Raw genomic sequence first — 14,501 nt, 5'->3', positions numbered from 1 at the left:
CTTTTTTGGCTAAAGGTTGCAGGCTTGCATTCCATTGGCTTTGAACCTGCTTGGCAGACTCACAGACACTCCTGTTTTACACACGTCACTCAAACACAGAACCAGGAAACAGGAATCACATGAGTTCAGGGAAAGAGAAACTGAAGTGTAGTTGAGCTGTCGTGTGTTTGTCTCTGTATTCATTCAGTCAAATGGCAGAAGCCAGATTTTCTCAGGATGAGTTGACATGTCCAGTGTGTCTGGATCTCCTGAAGGATCCAGTGAGCATCCAGTGTGGACACAGTTACTGTAAGAGCTGTATTACAAGCTGCTGGGATCGGGAGGATCAGATGAGAGTCTACAGCTGCCCTCAGTGCAGACAGATCTTCAGTCCAAGACCTGCTTTAGGAAAAAACACCATGCTGGCTGAACTGGTGGAGAAACTGAAGAAGACCAAACTTCCTGCTGACTGTGACGCTGGAGCTGGAGATGTTCAGTGTGATGTCTGTACTGGAAGAAAATACAAAGCCGTCAAGTCCTGTCTGGTGTGTCTGAACTCCTACTGTCAGAATCACCTTGAACAACATGAGAGTTTCTTTAAAGGAAAGAGACACAACTTGATTGATGCCACTGGACGACTGCAGGAGATGATCTGCCAGAAACATGAGAAGGTTCTGGAGGTTTTCTGTCGTACAGACCAGAAATGTATATGTGTGCTGTGTACAATGGATGAACATAAAAACCACGACACTGTATCAGCTGCAGCACAGAGGACAGAGAAACAGGTATTTAAAACTAGAGCTTACACTTGTAGTGTGAAACAAGCTTTAATCTTCATGTTAATTCATGTACAATGATTGTAACCGATCATCACCTCTGGAGTTTGAACCTACAGTCACTAGTAATCAGATAACCTTTAAACTGCCTCACCTTGCATTTACTGCATTCATCTGTTTACATGATGATTTAGTGCCAGCAGTTTTCTGTGACATTTACTGTCATCCGTTTGTCCTGCAGAAGCAGCTGAAGGAGACGCAGAAGACGTTCCAGCAGAGAATCCAGCAGAGAGAGAAAGATGTTCAGCAGCTGAGAGAGACTGTAGAGTCTCATAAGGTGAGTCTGGAGAAGAAGAGAAGTTTGTCTCAGTCTCAGTTCAGACTCTCTTGTCTCTTTCAGTCCCACTGAAGCCTGAATCACTGTGTGTCCTAACAGCGCTCTGCACAGACAGCAGTGGAGGACAGTGAGAGGATCTTTACTGAGCTCAACTGCTCAATTGAGAGAAGCCGCTCTGAGCTGATACGGCTGATCAGAGATCAGGAAAAGACTGCAGTGAGTCGAGCTGAAGAACAACTGGAGCGACTGGAGCAGGAGATCAATGATCTGAGGAGGAGAGACGATGAGCTGGAGCAGCTTTCACACACACAGGATCACATCCAGTTCCTGCAGGTAACAGAGATCTAGAAGAACAGGATCATAGTGGACTTGAGCCAGATCCTGCTGTGACACGAGACTCACAGAGAAACATTTCATGAGTGTCTTATTATACAGGTCCTTCTCAAAAAATTAGCATGTTGTGATAAAGCAGGGCAGGGTCAATGCAGCTAGCTATCAGGAGATTTTGGAGCACTTCATGCTTCCATCTGCTGAAAAGCTTTATGGAGATGAAGATTTCATTTTTCAGCACGACCTGGCACCTGCTCACAGTGCCAAAACCACTGGTAAATGGTTTACTGACCATGGTATTACTGTGCTCAATTGGTCTGCCAACTCTCCTGACCTGAACCCCATAGAGAATCTGTGGGATATTGTGAAGAGAAAGTTGAGAGACGCAAGACCCAACACTCTGGATGAGCTTAAGGCCGCTATCGAAGCATCCTGGGCCTCCATAACACCTCAGCAGTGCCACAGGCTGATTGCCTCCATGCCACGCCGCATTGAAGCAGTCATTTCTGCAAAAGGATTCCCGACCAAGTATTGAGTGCATAACTGAACATAATTATTTGAAGGTTGACTTTTTTTGTATTAAAAACACTTTTCTTTTATTACTCGGATGAAATATGCTAATTTTTTTAGATAGGAATTTTGGGTTTTCATGAGCTGTATGCCAAAATCATCAATATTAAAACATTAAAAGGCTAGAACTACTTTCAAATGTGTGTAATGAATCTAAAATATATGAAAGTCTAATGATTATCAGTACATTACAGAAAATAATAAACTTTATCACAATATGCTAATTTTTTGAGAAGGACCTGTATAATTATCAGTCAGACTCTCATCTGATCATCTTCTTTTCAAAGAGACGCCACTTACAAACGGCTTTAAACTCTGGAAATCTCTTAGGAGTCATTTCTCTTTCCTCTTACTTGAAAATATTAAACAATATTACCTTGTCCATCCCTTAAATTGCTCTCATGTCAGAACTTTTCTTTTACTTTAAATTACTTGTATAAGCAGCGTCCCCCTGTGTGGAGCTGAGGAGTTGTGATTTGTGTTTCCTGTAGAGTTTCCAGTCTCTCTCAGCACCTCCTGAATCTACAGACGTAAATGATGATCCTTTCAGTTCTCGCTTCTCTTATGTTGGTCTGAGAGAATCTGTCCATCAGCTGAGAGACAAACTGGAGGATTTCTGCAAAGAGGAGCTCAAGAAGATCTCAGACAGAGGTAAAGTCCTGGAGATTCATCTGCTCTCAGAAAAGAGTCCATCATCATCTCATATCATGGAGAACATCATATTAGAAATGTCTTAGGAATAAATGCAGGATCATGAGAATCACACTGTTCATGTCTGTTGATTTCTACAGTCACATCCACCAACATTGTTCCCAGCGTCAGGAATGACTTCCTACAATGTAAGTCAGTAAGAAAACAAGCAGAAAATCTCACTGAGTGTGTTCATGTTCTTCCTGTAGAAGGTGAAAGAAGAGTTTTATAATTTATGTAAATAATGATTTGCACAGGATATCTGGTCATCTGTACTGAGACACTGATGATACACTGAACATGAAGAGTTCAGTTACATGAAAAGATCAAACAGATTCATAATTCCTGATTCTGATGTGTTTTATCTCCATCAGATTCCCATCAGCTCACTCTGGATCTGAACACAGCACATAAACACCTCCGTCTGTCTGAGAGCAACAGAGTGATTACTTACACTGACACAGTCCAGTCATATCCTGATCATCCAGACAGATTTGATGAGTGTCGTCAGGTGTTGTGTAGAGAGAGTGTGTGTGGACGCTGTTACTGGGAGCTGGAGTGGAGTGGAAATACAGGTGTGTTAATATCAGTGTCATATAAGAGCATCAGCAGGAAGGGATCCGGTGATGAGTGTTGGTTTGGACGTAATAATCAGTCCTGGAGTTTGTACTGCTCTCCCTCCAGATACCAATTTGGACACAATAGAATATGGACTTATCTCCCTGTAGAGTCCATCAGCAGTAGAATAGGAGTGTATGTGGATCACAGTGCAGGAACTCTGTCCTTCTACAGCGTCTCTGGCAGAATGAGCCTCATCCACACAGTCCAGACCACATTCACTCAGCCGCTCTATCCTGGGTTTCTTCTTGTTGCTGGATCATCAATGAAACTCTGATGATGCATCAGAATATTTTAATGAGAGATTCTACCCATAATGCTTTGGGCTGCATGATAAATCAGGAACAGTGAGATGTAATAAGAGTCTCTTCTTTTCTCTTCATGACATAAATACTGCAGCTGAATTTCTGTCACTGAAATAACATGTCAGAATAAGTGTGTGTAATAAATCCTCATGTAGAAAAGCGATCAGTGTGTGTGTGTGTGTAATGCTGAGTGACTTATGTATCTGTGCTTTTCTCAACCTTTATGTGTTTACTGAGTTTAGTGTAGTATCACATTAATATATTTTTATTATTTCAATCAAAATTAAATTCAAATGATTACACAGTCAATAAAAAAAAAATTCATTATTCACCTTATGCCCCTTTCAGTGTTTTGAGTTCTTCTGTCTTGTGTCACAAGACGCTGTTTTTATTGTTATGGATTTAATTGTTAACCATGTCTCAAATGTCCCAACAAGCATAGTGATACCAGTACTTTTTGACCTTGTGAGGACATGTAAGGTTAGGGGGAAGAACATACAGTTTGTACAGTATAAAAAACATTAAAACTATGTAATTTCGATTAATAAAAATTAAACCAATCAGAGTCTCTTCTCCCATTCTCTTTAAGAGCCAGCTGTGCTCACGCCATGGTAGATTCACTATTTACACAGCGGAATTTGGTAGAACAAAGACAGAACGCTTTATGACTTCTTTGTGACTTGTGTTCTGTTTGCCTGACAATACACATGCCCTACTATTCATGGTAATTCATGTACTTTGGTGGTAAATGATCATTCATCTTTTCTGGAGTTTGAACCTACAGATCGGTTATTAGGTCCACTTTTACTGCATCTGTTCACATGATGATTTAGTGGCAGTAGTTTTCTGTGACATTTACTATCATCTGTTTGTCCTGCAGAAGCAGCTGAAGGAGACGCAGAAGACGTTCCAGCAGAGAATCCAGCAGAGAGAGAAAGATCTTCAGCAGCTGAGAGAGACTGTGGAGTCTCATAAGGTGAGTCTGGAGAAGAAGAGAAGTTCAGTTCTGAGGGAACCCTCACCGCGTCCCCTAGGGGTCGCTATTGGGGGAACGTCACAGTGTGACTCGTGTCTGAAGAATGCATATGAAAAAACTACATGAAATGGCCGGCGACAGCGTATGACGTCACCGCGGCGTGACCGCCGCTGCTGGTGCGTCACACATCCTCTTCGTCGTCTTCAGCTTCTCTTTGTCTAGGAGTGCATGTATTCTCTCACCGGAGACCTGCCTGTGACGTGTGTGGTAATCTGATACCCGCACTTTCACACGGCCGGAGCTGTACGTTGAGAACGCAAGAAAGATTAGCTCTCTCGAGAGTGGAATGCAATCGGTGCATTCATTGCTTGTTGGTAACGAGAGGCACGCTCTCATACCCACTTGCACGAGCTAGCAGGCTACGTGGGTGTGGTAAATAACAGCACGTCCAGCTTCCGAGAGAACTAATGTGCTCATCACGAAAACGCATTCGCAAAGGAGGGAAGTGAGTTTCTCTGTTCCTCATTTTGCATGAGTGTGTTTGCCTCTCATGGCATTAACAAACACATTTGCGGCGTCGCCAGCGGCTCCTTGCTTGCTTTATTCCTGAGGGAATTTGGCGCTTGGGCAGAGTATGTTTACTATGTGCTTCGCGTTGCGATTGTGGAGTTAATTAACTTGCAAAAAAAAAAAAAAAAAAAGAAGAGGGGGATTTCCTAAGATTAGTTCAGCCATGATTATGGCAGAACAGACTTATTGACTGCAAGCTGTCTGAGGCTAGCTGTGTGTTAAATTCTCCCCCTTTCAGGGTTTGGAGGCTTTCGGTCAGTTTCACCCCCGGTTGGTGGTCCTACACACACAGATATCTGAGGATGTCTGTGTGTTGGCTTACTGAATGCTCCCCTTTCGGGGGTTTTGAGCAGTTCTCTTTAAGCTCTTGCCTAGATGGTGCTGTCTCCCCTGCTAGGGTTCTAAGTAGACAGCCCACTCTGTTGGTCTGGGCTGCTTTTAGGAGGACTAACCGGAGGTCTTTCACTGATCTGTTAGTCTTCCCAGGCTCATTGGCTCCATTACTGAACCGGATTTTAACTCCTTAAACAGGTTTTGTTTAAGTTTGAGTAAAGTGTAGGTCACTTATGGGTGAGTACAATTCATTTTTTCGTTTAATAGAAGAAAACGAACTTAATACTTTCTCAGGCCTGTGTGTTGTGTTTTTGCTTTCAGAGAAAAAGTATGACGAGTATGGTTACGGCAGTGTTCGCCCTCTCCACGCCACAGGTTGTGTGGTAAACCACCCTTACAGCATATGTTAGACATAGGACTTATGTCCTCTTCAAGGTAAGCTAAGTTTCTTTCTTAGGATTGCCCTTGGCATGTTTAACGCTGTTCTTTGCAGGCCCTTTTCTGAGAATCCCTCTTCCAGACCCTCTCTGTGGACTCCAGATCCTTGGGTGATCTCATCAGCTGAAGGTTCTTTCCAGCACCTCCTGAGTTTTTGTCTCCAAGGAGCAATTTCTCTGGCCTCCAGTTCCTGCTCCAGGAAATTTATGTCCTGTTGAGACAGGAACATAAGTCCACCTAAACTGGTGTCTGTCGATCCCCCGATTAGCCCGAGGGCATGGTCAGTTCGACCTAAGTAGTACTCCCCTTTCTGCGGAAAGGGTTTATTCAGAGTACCGCTTTCGCTGACAAAGCCAGGTTTTCCTCCCGGTCATCTGGGTTAGGAGCCTGTCCTCCCTGTCCAGGTTGATTCTCATTCTCCAGGCCTTATGCATGAGCTGGGCTCTCCACTTTCTGAGGAAAGGGTCCTCAATGAGCGCCCCCTCGGCTGGATGGGCGTTCCTCCCTGGCCTTCAGGGTTAGGAGTCTGTCCTCATGACTTCCAGGAGCTTCACCCCTTCTCAGGACCTTGAGATGACTTTGGTAGCTTCCCTTTCTGCGGAAAGGGTCCTCTCAGAGCACCACCCTCTGGCTGGTTTTGGTATGTCAAAACAAGATTCCCCATTTTGTAGGGTAGAGCCTGTCACTATTTTTTACAGTTTTCTAATGTCAGTTAAAGGTTCTCAGCCTGGTTTCACAGACAGACTGCTGGGATCAGGAGGATCAGATGAGAGTCTACAGCTGCCCTCAGTGCAGACAGACATTCAGTCCAAGACCTGCTTTAGCTACAAACACCATGCTGGCTGAACTGGTGGAGAAACTGAAGAAGACCAAACTTCCTGCTGACTGTGACGCTGGAGCTGTTCAGTGTGACGTCTGTACTGGAAGAAAACACAAAGCTGTCAAGTCCTGTCTGGTGTGTCAGGAATCTTATTGTCAAACTCATTTTGACCGTCATGAGGAATTTCATTCACGTAAATCACACAAAGTGATTGATGCCACTGGGTGACTGCAGGAGATGATCTGCCAAAAACATGAGAAGCTCCTTGAGGTTTTCTGTCTCACTGACCAGAATGGACCACACTGGATCTGAACACAGTGAATAAACATCTCTGTCTGTCTAAGAGCAACAGAGAGATTACTCACACTGACACAGTCCAGTCGTATCCTGATCATCCAGACAGATTTGATAGTTATTCTCAGGTGTTGTGGAGTTCTCGGTTATTAGGTGGTGTGGATATATCAGTGTCATATAAGAGCATGAGCAAGAAAGGATTGGATGATGAATGTGTGTTTGGATGTAATGATCAGTCCTGGAGTTTGTACTGCTCTCCCTTCAGATACTCATTTGGACACGATAACATATGGACTGATCTCACTGTAGAGTCCATCAGCAGTAGAATAGGAGTGTATGTGGATCACAGTGCAGGAACTCTGTCCTTCTACAGCGTCTCTGACACAATGAGCCTCATCCACACAGTCCAGACCACATTCACTCAGCCGCTCTATCCTGGGTTTTTGGTTTCTAGAGGATCATCATTGAAACTGTGCTGATAAATTAGAATAGACTGATAAAAGATTTTACACAAAATGCTTTGAGCCTCATGGTAAATCATGAGAGACCCAGCTCATTCTCACCACAGAGACCTAGTCTGAGACAATGCCTGTTATGGAGCTAGAGCCACTCAAGGATCTCGTCGGCTGTCCACTTCTACATGGTTCCCCACACCTTGGATTTATCAGTCGCCTGTCCTTCACCAGCCTCTCGTCCACCTTCATGGACATCTCCTTAACCATCTCATGCTGTAAGGTCATGCCTTCCCGGAGTTAGTTTGATTATTCTTTCCTTGTACTCTGCATTTACTTTCATGTTATGATTGTGTTTTTCTTGCTATTTCGTATCTAAATCTCATCGTTATAATGTTAATGGTCATATTAACATGCATAAACAAATAAAACATTTGTATTTTTAATGTCCAAGGTGTTACATCCTCTGTTTCTTTAATCCAGGGGTAAATCGGGAATGACGAACAATAAATAGTGGAGAGACTTTGAGGTTCTCCAGCTCAACCACAGATTTCTGATTTTGAATGGCTCCAATGCCTTTTATTTTGAACTCCATGTGTGTAAAATGCCTGTTTTACACACATCACTCAAAGAACCAGGAAATAAGAATCACTTGAGTTCAATGATAGAGAAACTGAAGTGTAGTCGAGCTGTTGTGTGTTTGTGTCTCTGTATTCATGCAGTACAATGGCAGAAGCCAGATTTTCCCAAAAAAATTATTCAGCCCTGTTGGACAATGCAAATGAATGTAAAAGGCTAAAGTATTCAGATCTAGTAGCCTAAGCAGTACAATGTGGTTGACGAACCCAGGTGCTCCCTGTAGAGGTTGGTTGCAGAGGTTTTGTAGCCACAGCAACAGCCAGGCTACTGAAGGGTTGGGACTCAGAGGACTGGCCTTCCAACAAGCTGTTAGGTCCTTGTCCTTGCTGAGCAAAGCAGCAATTGGCTCTGGCTGAAACGGAAGGATCCCAGTTGGCCTGCAAAATGACCAATAGGGCTAAAACTGAGGGAGGTGCATCTGGGTAGCTTATACAACAGTCATTTAGTTTTATAAAACAGTCAGTTAAAGGTTCTAGTGTTCAACGGTTAAGTGTTGATTATTTTTATTTTACATTTTTATCAACTTAACAAACTGACTGCAGTTCTTAAATTATCACATCAATATGTTACGTTTAATGCTTAATTGAAAAAAGTTTTAAAAAGTAATTTAAAAAAGTGATCTAAAAATAACTAAAATGAGTAACCTATATTACTAACTACCGTTTTCATCATATAATCTGTAATCAGTAACAGACTACATTTTGTTAGTAATCTACCCAGCCCTGCCTAACAGTGGATGGTGACTGGTCATTACTGCCCTTTTTTTTAAGGCTGTTGTGCTGCTTCTCTGTAACTCGTATTCTTTAAGTGTTTGTCTGAGACTGACATCTAGCAGAAGTTTCATGCTTTACAGGCTCACAGACACGCCTGTTTTACACACGTCACTCAAACACAGAACCAGGACATAGGAAACACATGAGCTCCGGGAAAAAGAAACTGAAGTGTAGTTGAGCTGTTGTGTGTTTGTGACTCTGTATTCATGCAGTAAAATGACAGAAGCCAGGCTTTCCCAGGATGAGTTGATGTGTTCAGTGTGTCTGGATCTCCTGAAGGATCCAGTGAGCATCCAGTGTGGACACAGTTACTGTAAGAGCTGTATTACAGACTGCTGGGATCGGGAGGATCAGATGAGAGTCTACAGCTGCCCTCAGTGCAGACAGACCTTCAGTCCAAGACCTGCTTTAGCTACAAACACCATACTGGCTGAACTGGTGGAGAAACTGAAGAAGAGGAAACGTCCTGCTGACTGTGACGCTGGAGCTGGAGATGTGCAGTGTGACGTCTGTACTGGAACAGAACACAAAGCTGTCAAGTCCTGTCTGGTGTGTCAGGAATTTTACTGTCAAACTCATTTTGACCGCCATGAGGAATTTCATTCACGTAAGCCACACAAAGTGATTGATGCCACTGGACGACTGCAGGAGATGATCTGCCAGAAACATGGGAAACATCTGGAAATGTACTGTATTACTGACCAACAATACATTTGTCAGCTGTGTAAAGAATATGAACATAAAAACCACAACACCGTATCAGGTGCAGCACAGAGGACAGAGAAACAGGTATTTCAAACTAGCGATCAATTAATACTCAGTGTAGTGATTGAATAGTCTGTATAAAGCCAGAGCTTAATTACAAAGTACACATTGTTAATGCGAGTAGATTTCCGATATTTACTATATCCTGTTTGTCCTGCAGAAGCAGCTGAAGGAGAGGCAGAAGACGTTCCAGCAGAGAATCCAGCAGAGAGAGAAAGATGTTCAGCAGCTGAGAGAGACTGTGGAGTCTCATAAGGTGAGTCTGGAGAAGAAGAGAAGTTTGTCTCAGTCTCAGTTCAGACTCTCTTGTCTCTTTCAGTCCCACTGAAGCCTGAATCACTGTGTGTCCTAACAGCGCTCTGCACAGACAGCAGTGGAGGACAGTGAGAGGATCTTTACTGAGCTCATCCGCTCCATTGAGAGAAGCCGCTCTGAGCTGATACGGCTGATCAGAGATCAGGAAAAGACTGCAGTGAGTCGAGCTGAAGAACGACTGGAGCGACTGGAGCAGGAGATCAATGATCTGAGGAGGAGAGACGCTGAGCTGGAGCAGCTTTCACACACACAGGATCACATCCAGTTCCTGCAGGTAACAGAGATCTAGAAGAACAGGATCATAGTGGACTTGAGCCGGATCCTGCTGTGACAGGAGACTCACAGAGAAACATTTCATGAGTGTCTTATTATAGAGTCATCAGTCAGACTCTCATCTGATCATCTTCTTTTGAAAGAGATGCTGCTTACAATCTCATATCAATTCCCTGAGCTATTTCTTCTGGAAGATATATTTAGCTGTCAAACACCACTAGTGCTACCAACACGTTAAAGCTTTACTAACATTTCAACTTTTTACCTAATTTTTCTTTCTGATTTATTACATCACAGTGAAATCCGTGAACTTGACAGGATTCTTAGTACTGTTCATCAAAACTGGATCAGGTGATCCTCAAACCTGATAACATTTGTGGCTCTTTGTTTGGTAAATGACTCTTGTGTCAGAACTTCTCTTTCACTTTGCATCATTTGTATAAGCAGTGTCCCTGTGTGGAGCTGATGAGTTTTTTTTTAATTTATTATTATTTTTTTTTAATAGAGTTTCCAGTCTCTCTCAGCACCTCCTGAATCCACAGACATAAATTACGATCCTTTCATTTCTCTAATCTTTTTTGATGACTTGAAAGAATCTGTCCATCAGCTGAGAGACAAACTGGAGGATTTCTGCAAAGAGGAGCTCAAGAAGATCTCAGACAGAGGTAAAGTCCTGGAGATTCATCTGCTCTCAGAAACGAGTCCATCATCATCTCATATCATGGAGAACATCATATTAGAAATGTCTTAGGAATGGATGCAGGATCATGAGAATCTCACTGTTCATGTCTGTTGATTTCCACAGTCACATCCACCAACATTGTTCCCAGGACCAGGAACGACTTCCTACAATGTAAGTCAGTGAGAAAACAAGCAGAAAACTCACTGAGTGTGTTCATGTTCTTCCTGTAGAAGGTGAAAGAAGAGTTTTATAGATAATGTATATGTTGATTTGCAAAGGATATCTGGTCATCTGTACTGAGACTCTGATGATACACTGAACATGAAGAGTTCAGCTTCATGAAAAGATCAAACAGATTCATAATTCCTGATTCTGATGTGTTTTATCTCCATCAGATTCCCATCAGCTCACTCTGGATCTGAACACAGTGAATAAACACCTCCGTCTGTCTGAGAGCAACAGAGTTCTTACTCACAATAAAACAGTCCATTCGTATCCTGATAATCCAGAAAGATTTGAAAATTGGCCTCAGGTTTTGTGTAGAGAGAGTGTGTGTGGACGCTGTTACTGGGAGCTGGAGTATAGTGCTGGTATATCAGGTAGTGTGGATATATCAGTGTCATATAAGAGCATCAGCAGGAAGGGACAGGGTGATGAGTGTGTGTTTGGACGTAATGATCAGTCCTGGTGTTTGTACTGCACTCCCACTGAATATTCATTTGGACACAATAACAAATGGACTGATCTCCCTGTAAAGTCCGTCAGCAGTAGAATAGGAGTGTATGTGGATCACAGTGCAGGAACTCTGTCCTTCTACAGCGTCTCTGACACAATGAGCCTCATCCACACAGTCCAGACCACATTCACTCAGCTGCTCTATCCTGGGTTTTGGGTTAGGTCTGGATCATCAGTGAAACTATTTCAATGAATCAGAATAGATTGACGAGAGATTCTACCCATAATGCTTTGAGCTGCTTGGTAAATCAGTAACAGTGAGATGTTATAGAGTCTCTTCTTTTCTCTTCATGACATTAATACTGCAGCTGAACTTCTGTCACTGAAATAACATGTCAGAATAAGTGTGTGTAATAGATCCTCATATACACCGTAAGATCAGTGTGTGGTAGTCATGCTAAGTGACAATGTGTATCTGTTCTTTTCTCAACCTTTATTTGTTCATTGAGTTTAGTGTAGTATAACATTAATTCAAATGATTACAGTGTCAATAAATAATTTTCATTATTTACTTTATGCCCTTTTCAGTGTTGTGTTCTTCTGTCTTTTGGTGTCACAAGCCGCTGTTTTTATTGTCATGCATTCAAATGTTAATCATGTCCCAACAAAGATAGTAATACCAGTAATTGTTGACCTTGTGAGGACGCTTACGATTAGGAGTAAGGTTTGGGGATAGAAAATACAGTTTGTACACAAAATCTATGTAATTACTCCACAAAAGATGAAAACCCAATGTGTGTGTTCAGTAGTTTAGTAGTCACCTCACTGACTGGAGTAGCAGGTCTGATCTGATCTGAATAGCAGTGCTGGATTGTAACTGGTTACATGTAATCTGGATTATGTAATCAGATTCCAAAAAAAATGTACATTTATTAATCTGGCTGATGCTTTTATTTAAAGCAACTTACAGCTGACAACAAGCAATTCATCATAAGATGGCAATGAACTAGGGATGGGAAGATTCCCCGATTCGCACGGTGCATTGGTTTAAAAAGTGCGCATCGGATACAAATTGGCATTTGTATCGCGATGCATCGTTTCTAACATATCTGCATTGGTAAATCCGATTTATTTCTTTATAATTATTAGTAGACATACAATACTTTTATTATTTAGAAAGTGGAAAATATTGTTAGATTGTTTTCTCCTCTCTGAACTGTTTCTCAAGCACGTCTCCCTTCACTGCTGCGTGAATGACGTAGACTATCACAACACTACAGAGACCGGGGCGTGTCCAGAAAGTCACATAGAGCAGGGATTCTCAACCGGTGGCCCGCGAGATGGCTTAAAATTAATTTAAATTTTATCCTAAAATGGTCAAAGCACGGCCTCTTTCGTGTTCTGTGATTGATTGCTTTGGACTCGGTGCAGCAAGCCTCATCGCACTGTTAAATACAGACTGAACGGCGGCTCAAAACTTTCAACCGCGGCACGCAAATATCATCAGAGACCTGCAAGGGACTGATTTTTTAGTCCTGCTCCTGCAGAAATGTATGTTATTTTGTCCAACTCCCACCAGCAAAAGCCCACATAAAAGTAACCCATACCCCCGCGGAAAAACGGGTCTCTACTTCATCTCTTGACTGCATGAAACAAACCCTCGCACAAATGTAAAAGTAAAGACAATAGTAACAATGACACTCTTGCATATCGGAGTCTAGGCACGCATAAGTCCGCTGTTGATTCATGAACTAGTCATGCTTTCGGAGCTCTGATCCATAGTATTTTTGTGTGAAATTTCAAAATATTTGCATAGTTGTCAAAATGAATGTCTTGTGAGTGTTTTATAATGGATGTTCACCCATAGAGGTGGATCTTGTAAGGGCCAGTTGTGTTTATGCACATATGAGCACCAGCATCAACAGATATAGTATGTATTAGCTGTATTTTTCATTCGTATGTTCATTTTATAATGGATACAAACAGATATTCGGTCAGTCCAGTTCAAATGGACAGGTTTAGTGAGTGGTATTTTGGCATCTCCCTGTTGTTCTGTTTGGCAGGTTCACTTACTTTAGAAAAATTACTCTGTAGTTGTTTAGAATGTCTGAATTAAAGAATTCAGGAGCTTTAAATCTGTCTTTAAATGAGTCTAACCAGATGTGTGAGCATTGAGTCAGTCATATCGTCCGTACCAGTGAGGATTTTAGTGGAACTGGATAAGCAAATATAGTTATTACAAATATAGTATTCAACTGGGAAATGAAAGTAGTGCTTCCACCCTGCCTTCCCCTAAACCTTCCACCTGTGTTTTCATGATCGCTGATTCTATTTAGTTTATAGTCTCTGTTGTCACCAGTCACATCAAGCACAGTGTTCTTCATCACCCCAGTCCTGTCCATCACTGAGTCTGCTTCTTCCCCCAGTCTTTCTCTCCTGCATGTTCCACTGAAGCCAGTCATTCCGTCAGCTCTGTCTCCACTGGTGCCCTTCAGCTCCTCATCCCCACCATCAGCCTCTGCCATGCGGCCCTGAACAGCCATAGGTCTTCTGGTACCCACCTCTGCCCTGGCTTAAGGAGTCCCAGGCTCTACCTCTTCCCTTGGTGACCCCGGTTCAACCTCGGCCTATCCACCAATCGTCTCTGCCCTGGCTCCTTTCTTCTAGGCTCCACCTGGGACTGCTGTCCTGTCAGTTTCTCCAGGTCCTCTAATCCAGTGGTTCTCAAAGTGGGGGGCGCACGAGTATTGCAGGGGGGGTGCGGGCCATCAGCAGAAAAATAAATATAAAAACGTAAACAGCCAAAGGACGTAACGAATGGGAGATGGATTGGTGTGTGAAAGAGAAGAGAAAACCATAGATGAATTCGCACAGACCCAGGCAGGTGCTGG

The 14,501-nt window shown here is 42.7% G+C and overlaps 1 protein-coding gene across 1 annotated transcript; it reads left to right on the top strand.

The window, feature by feature from the left end:
• The first annotated feature begins 141 nt into the window (after positions 1–141).
• Positions 142–12,186, top strand: LOC141300384 (uncharacterized). The gene is made up of 19 exons (XM_073830656.1): positions 142–764; positions 997–1,092; positions 1,192–1,425; positions 2,484–2,643; positions 2,784–2,839; positions 5,390–5,405; positions 5,806–5,859; positions 5,978–6,032; positions 6,146–6,202; positions 6,468–6,562; positions 7,034–7,370; positions 7,705–7,787; positions 8,351–8,435; positions 9,113–9,689; positions 9,826–9,921; positions 10,021–10,254; positions 10,759–10,918; positions 11,059–11,106; positions 11,331–12,186. Exons 1-19 carry the CDS (start codon positions 192–194, stop codon positions 11,861–11,863), a joined length of 3,549 nt encoding a protein of 1,182 aa, XP_073686757.1. The 5' UTR covers positions 142–191; the 3' UTR covers positions 11,864–12,186.
• Positions 12,187–14,501: the final 2,315 nt, after the last annotated feature.

This window comes from Garra rufa, chromosome 24 (genome assembly GCF_049309525.1).
Source record: "Garra rufa chromosome 24, GarRuf1.0, whole genome shotgun sequence".
Classification (NCBI taxonomy): Eukaryota; Metazoa; Chordata; class Actinopteri; order Cypriniformes; family Cyprinidae; genus Garra; species Garra rufa.
This window is presented reverse-complemented; position numbering and strand designations above follow the sequence as displayed.

What these genes read in the sequence shown, in the direction of transcription:
- LOC141300384 (XM_073830656.1), top strand. Translation starts at nt 192, where the DNA reads ATGGCAGAAGCCAGATTTTCTCAGGATGAGTTGACATGTCCAGTGTGT. An exon ending in CCACCCTCTGGCTGGTTTTG is followed by an intron (nt 6,563 to 7,033) that starts GTATGTCAAAAC and finishes CTCACTGACCAG; the next exon opens with AATGGACCACACTGGATCTG. An exon ending in CAGGAACGACTTCCTACAAT is followed by an intron (nt 11,107 to 11,330) that starts GTAAGTCAGTGA and finishes TATCTCCATCAG; the next exon opens with ATTCCCATCAGCTCACTCTG.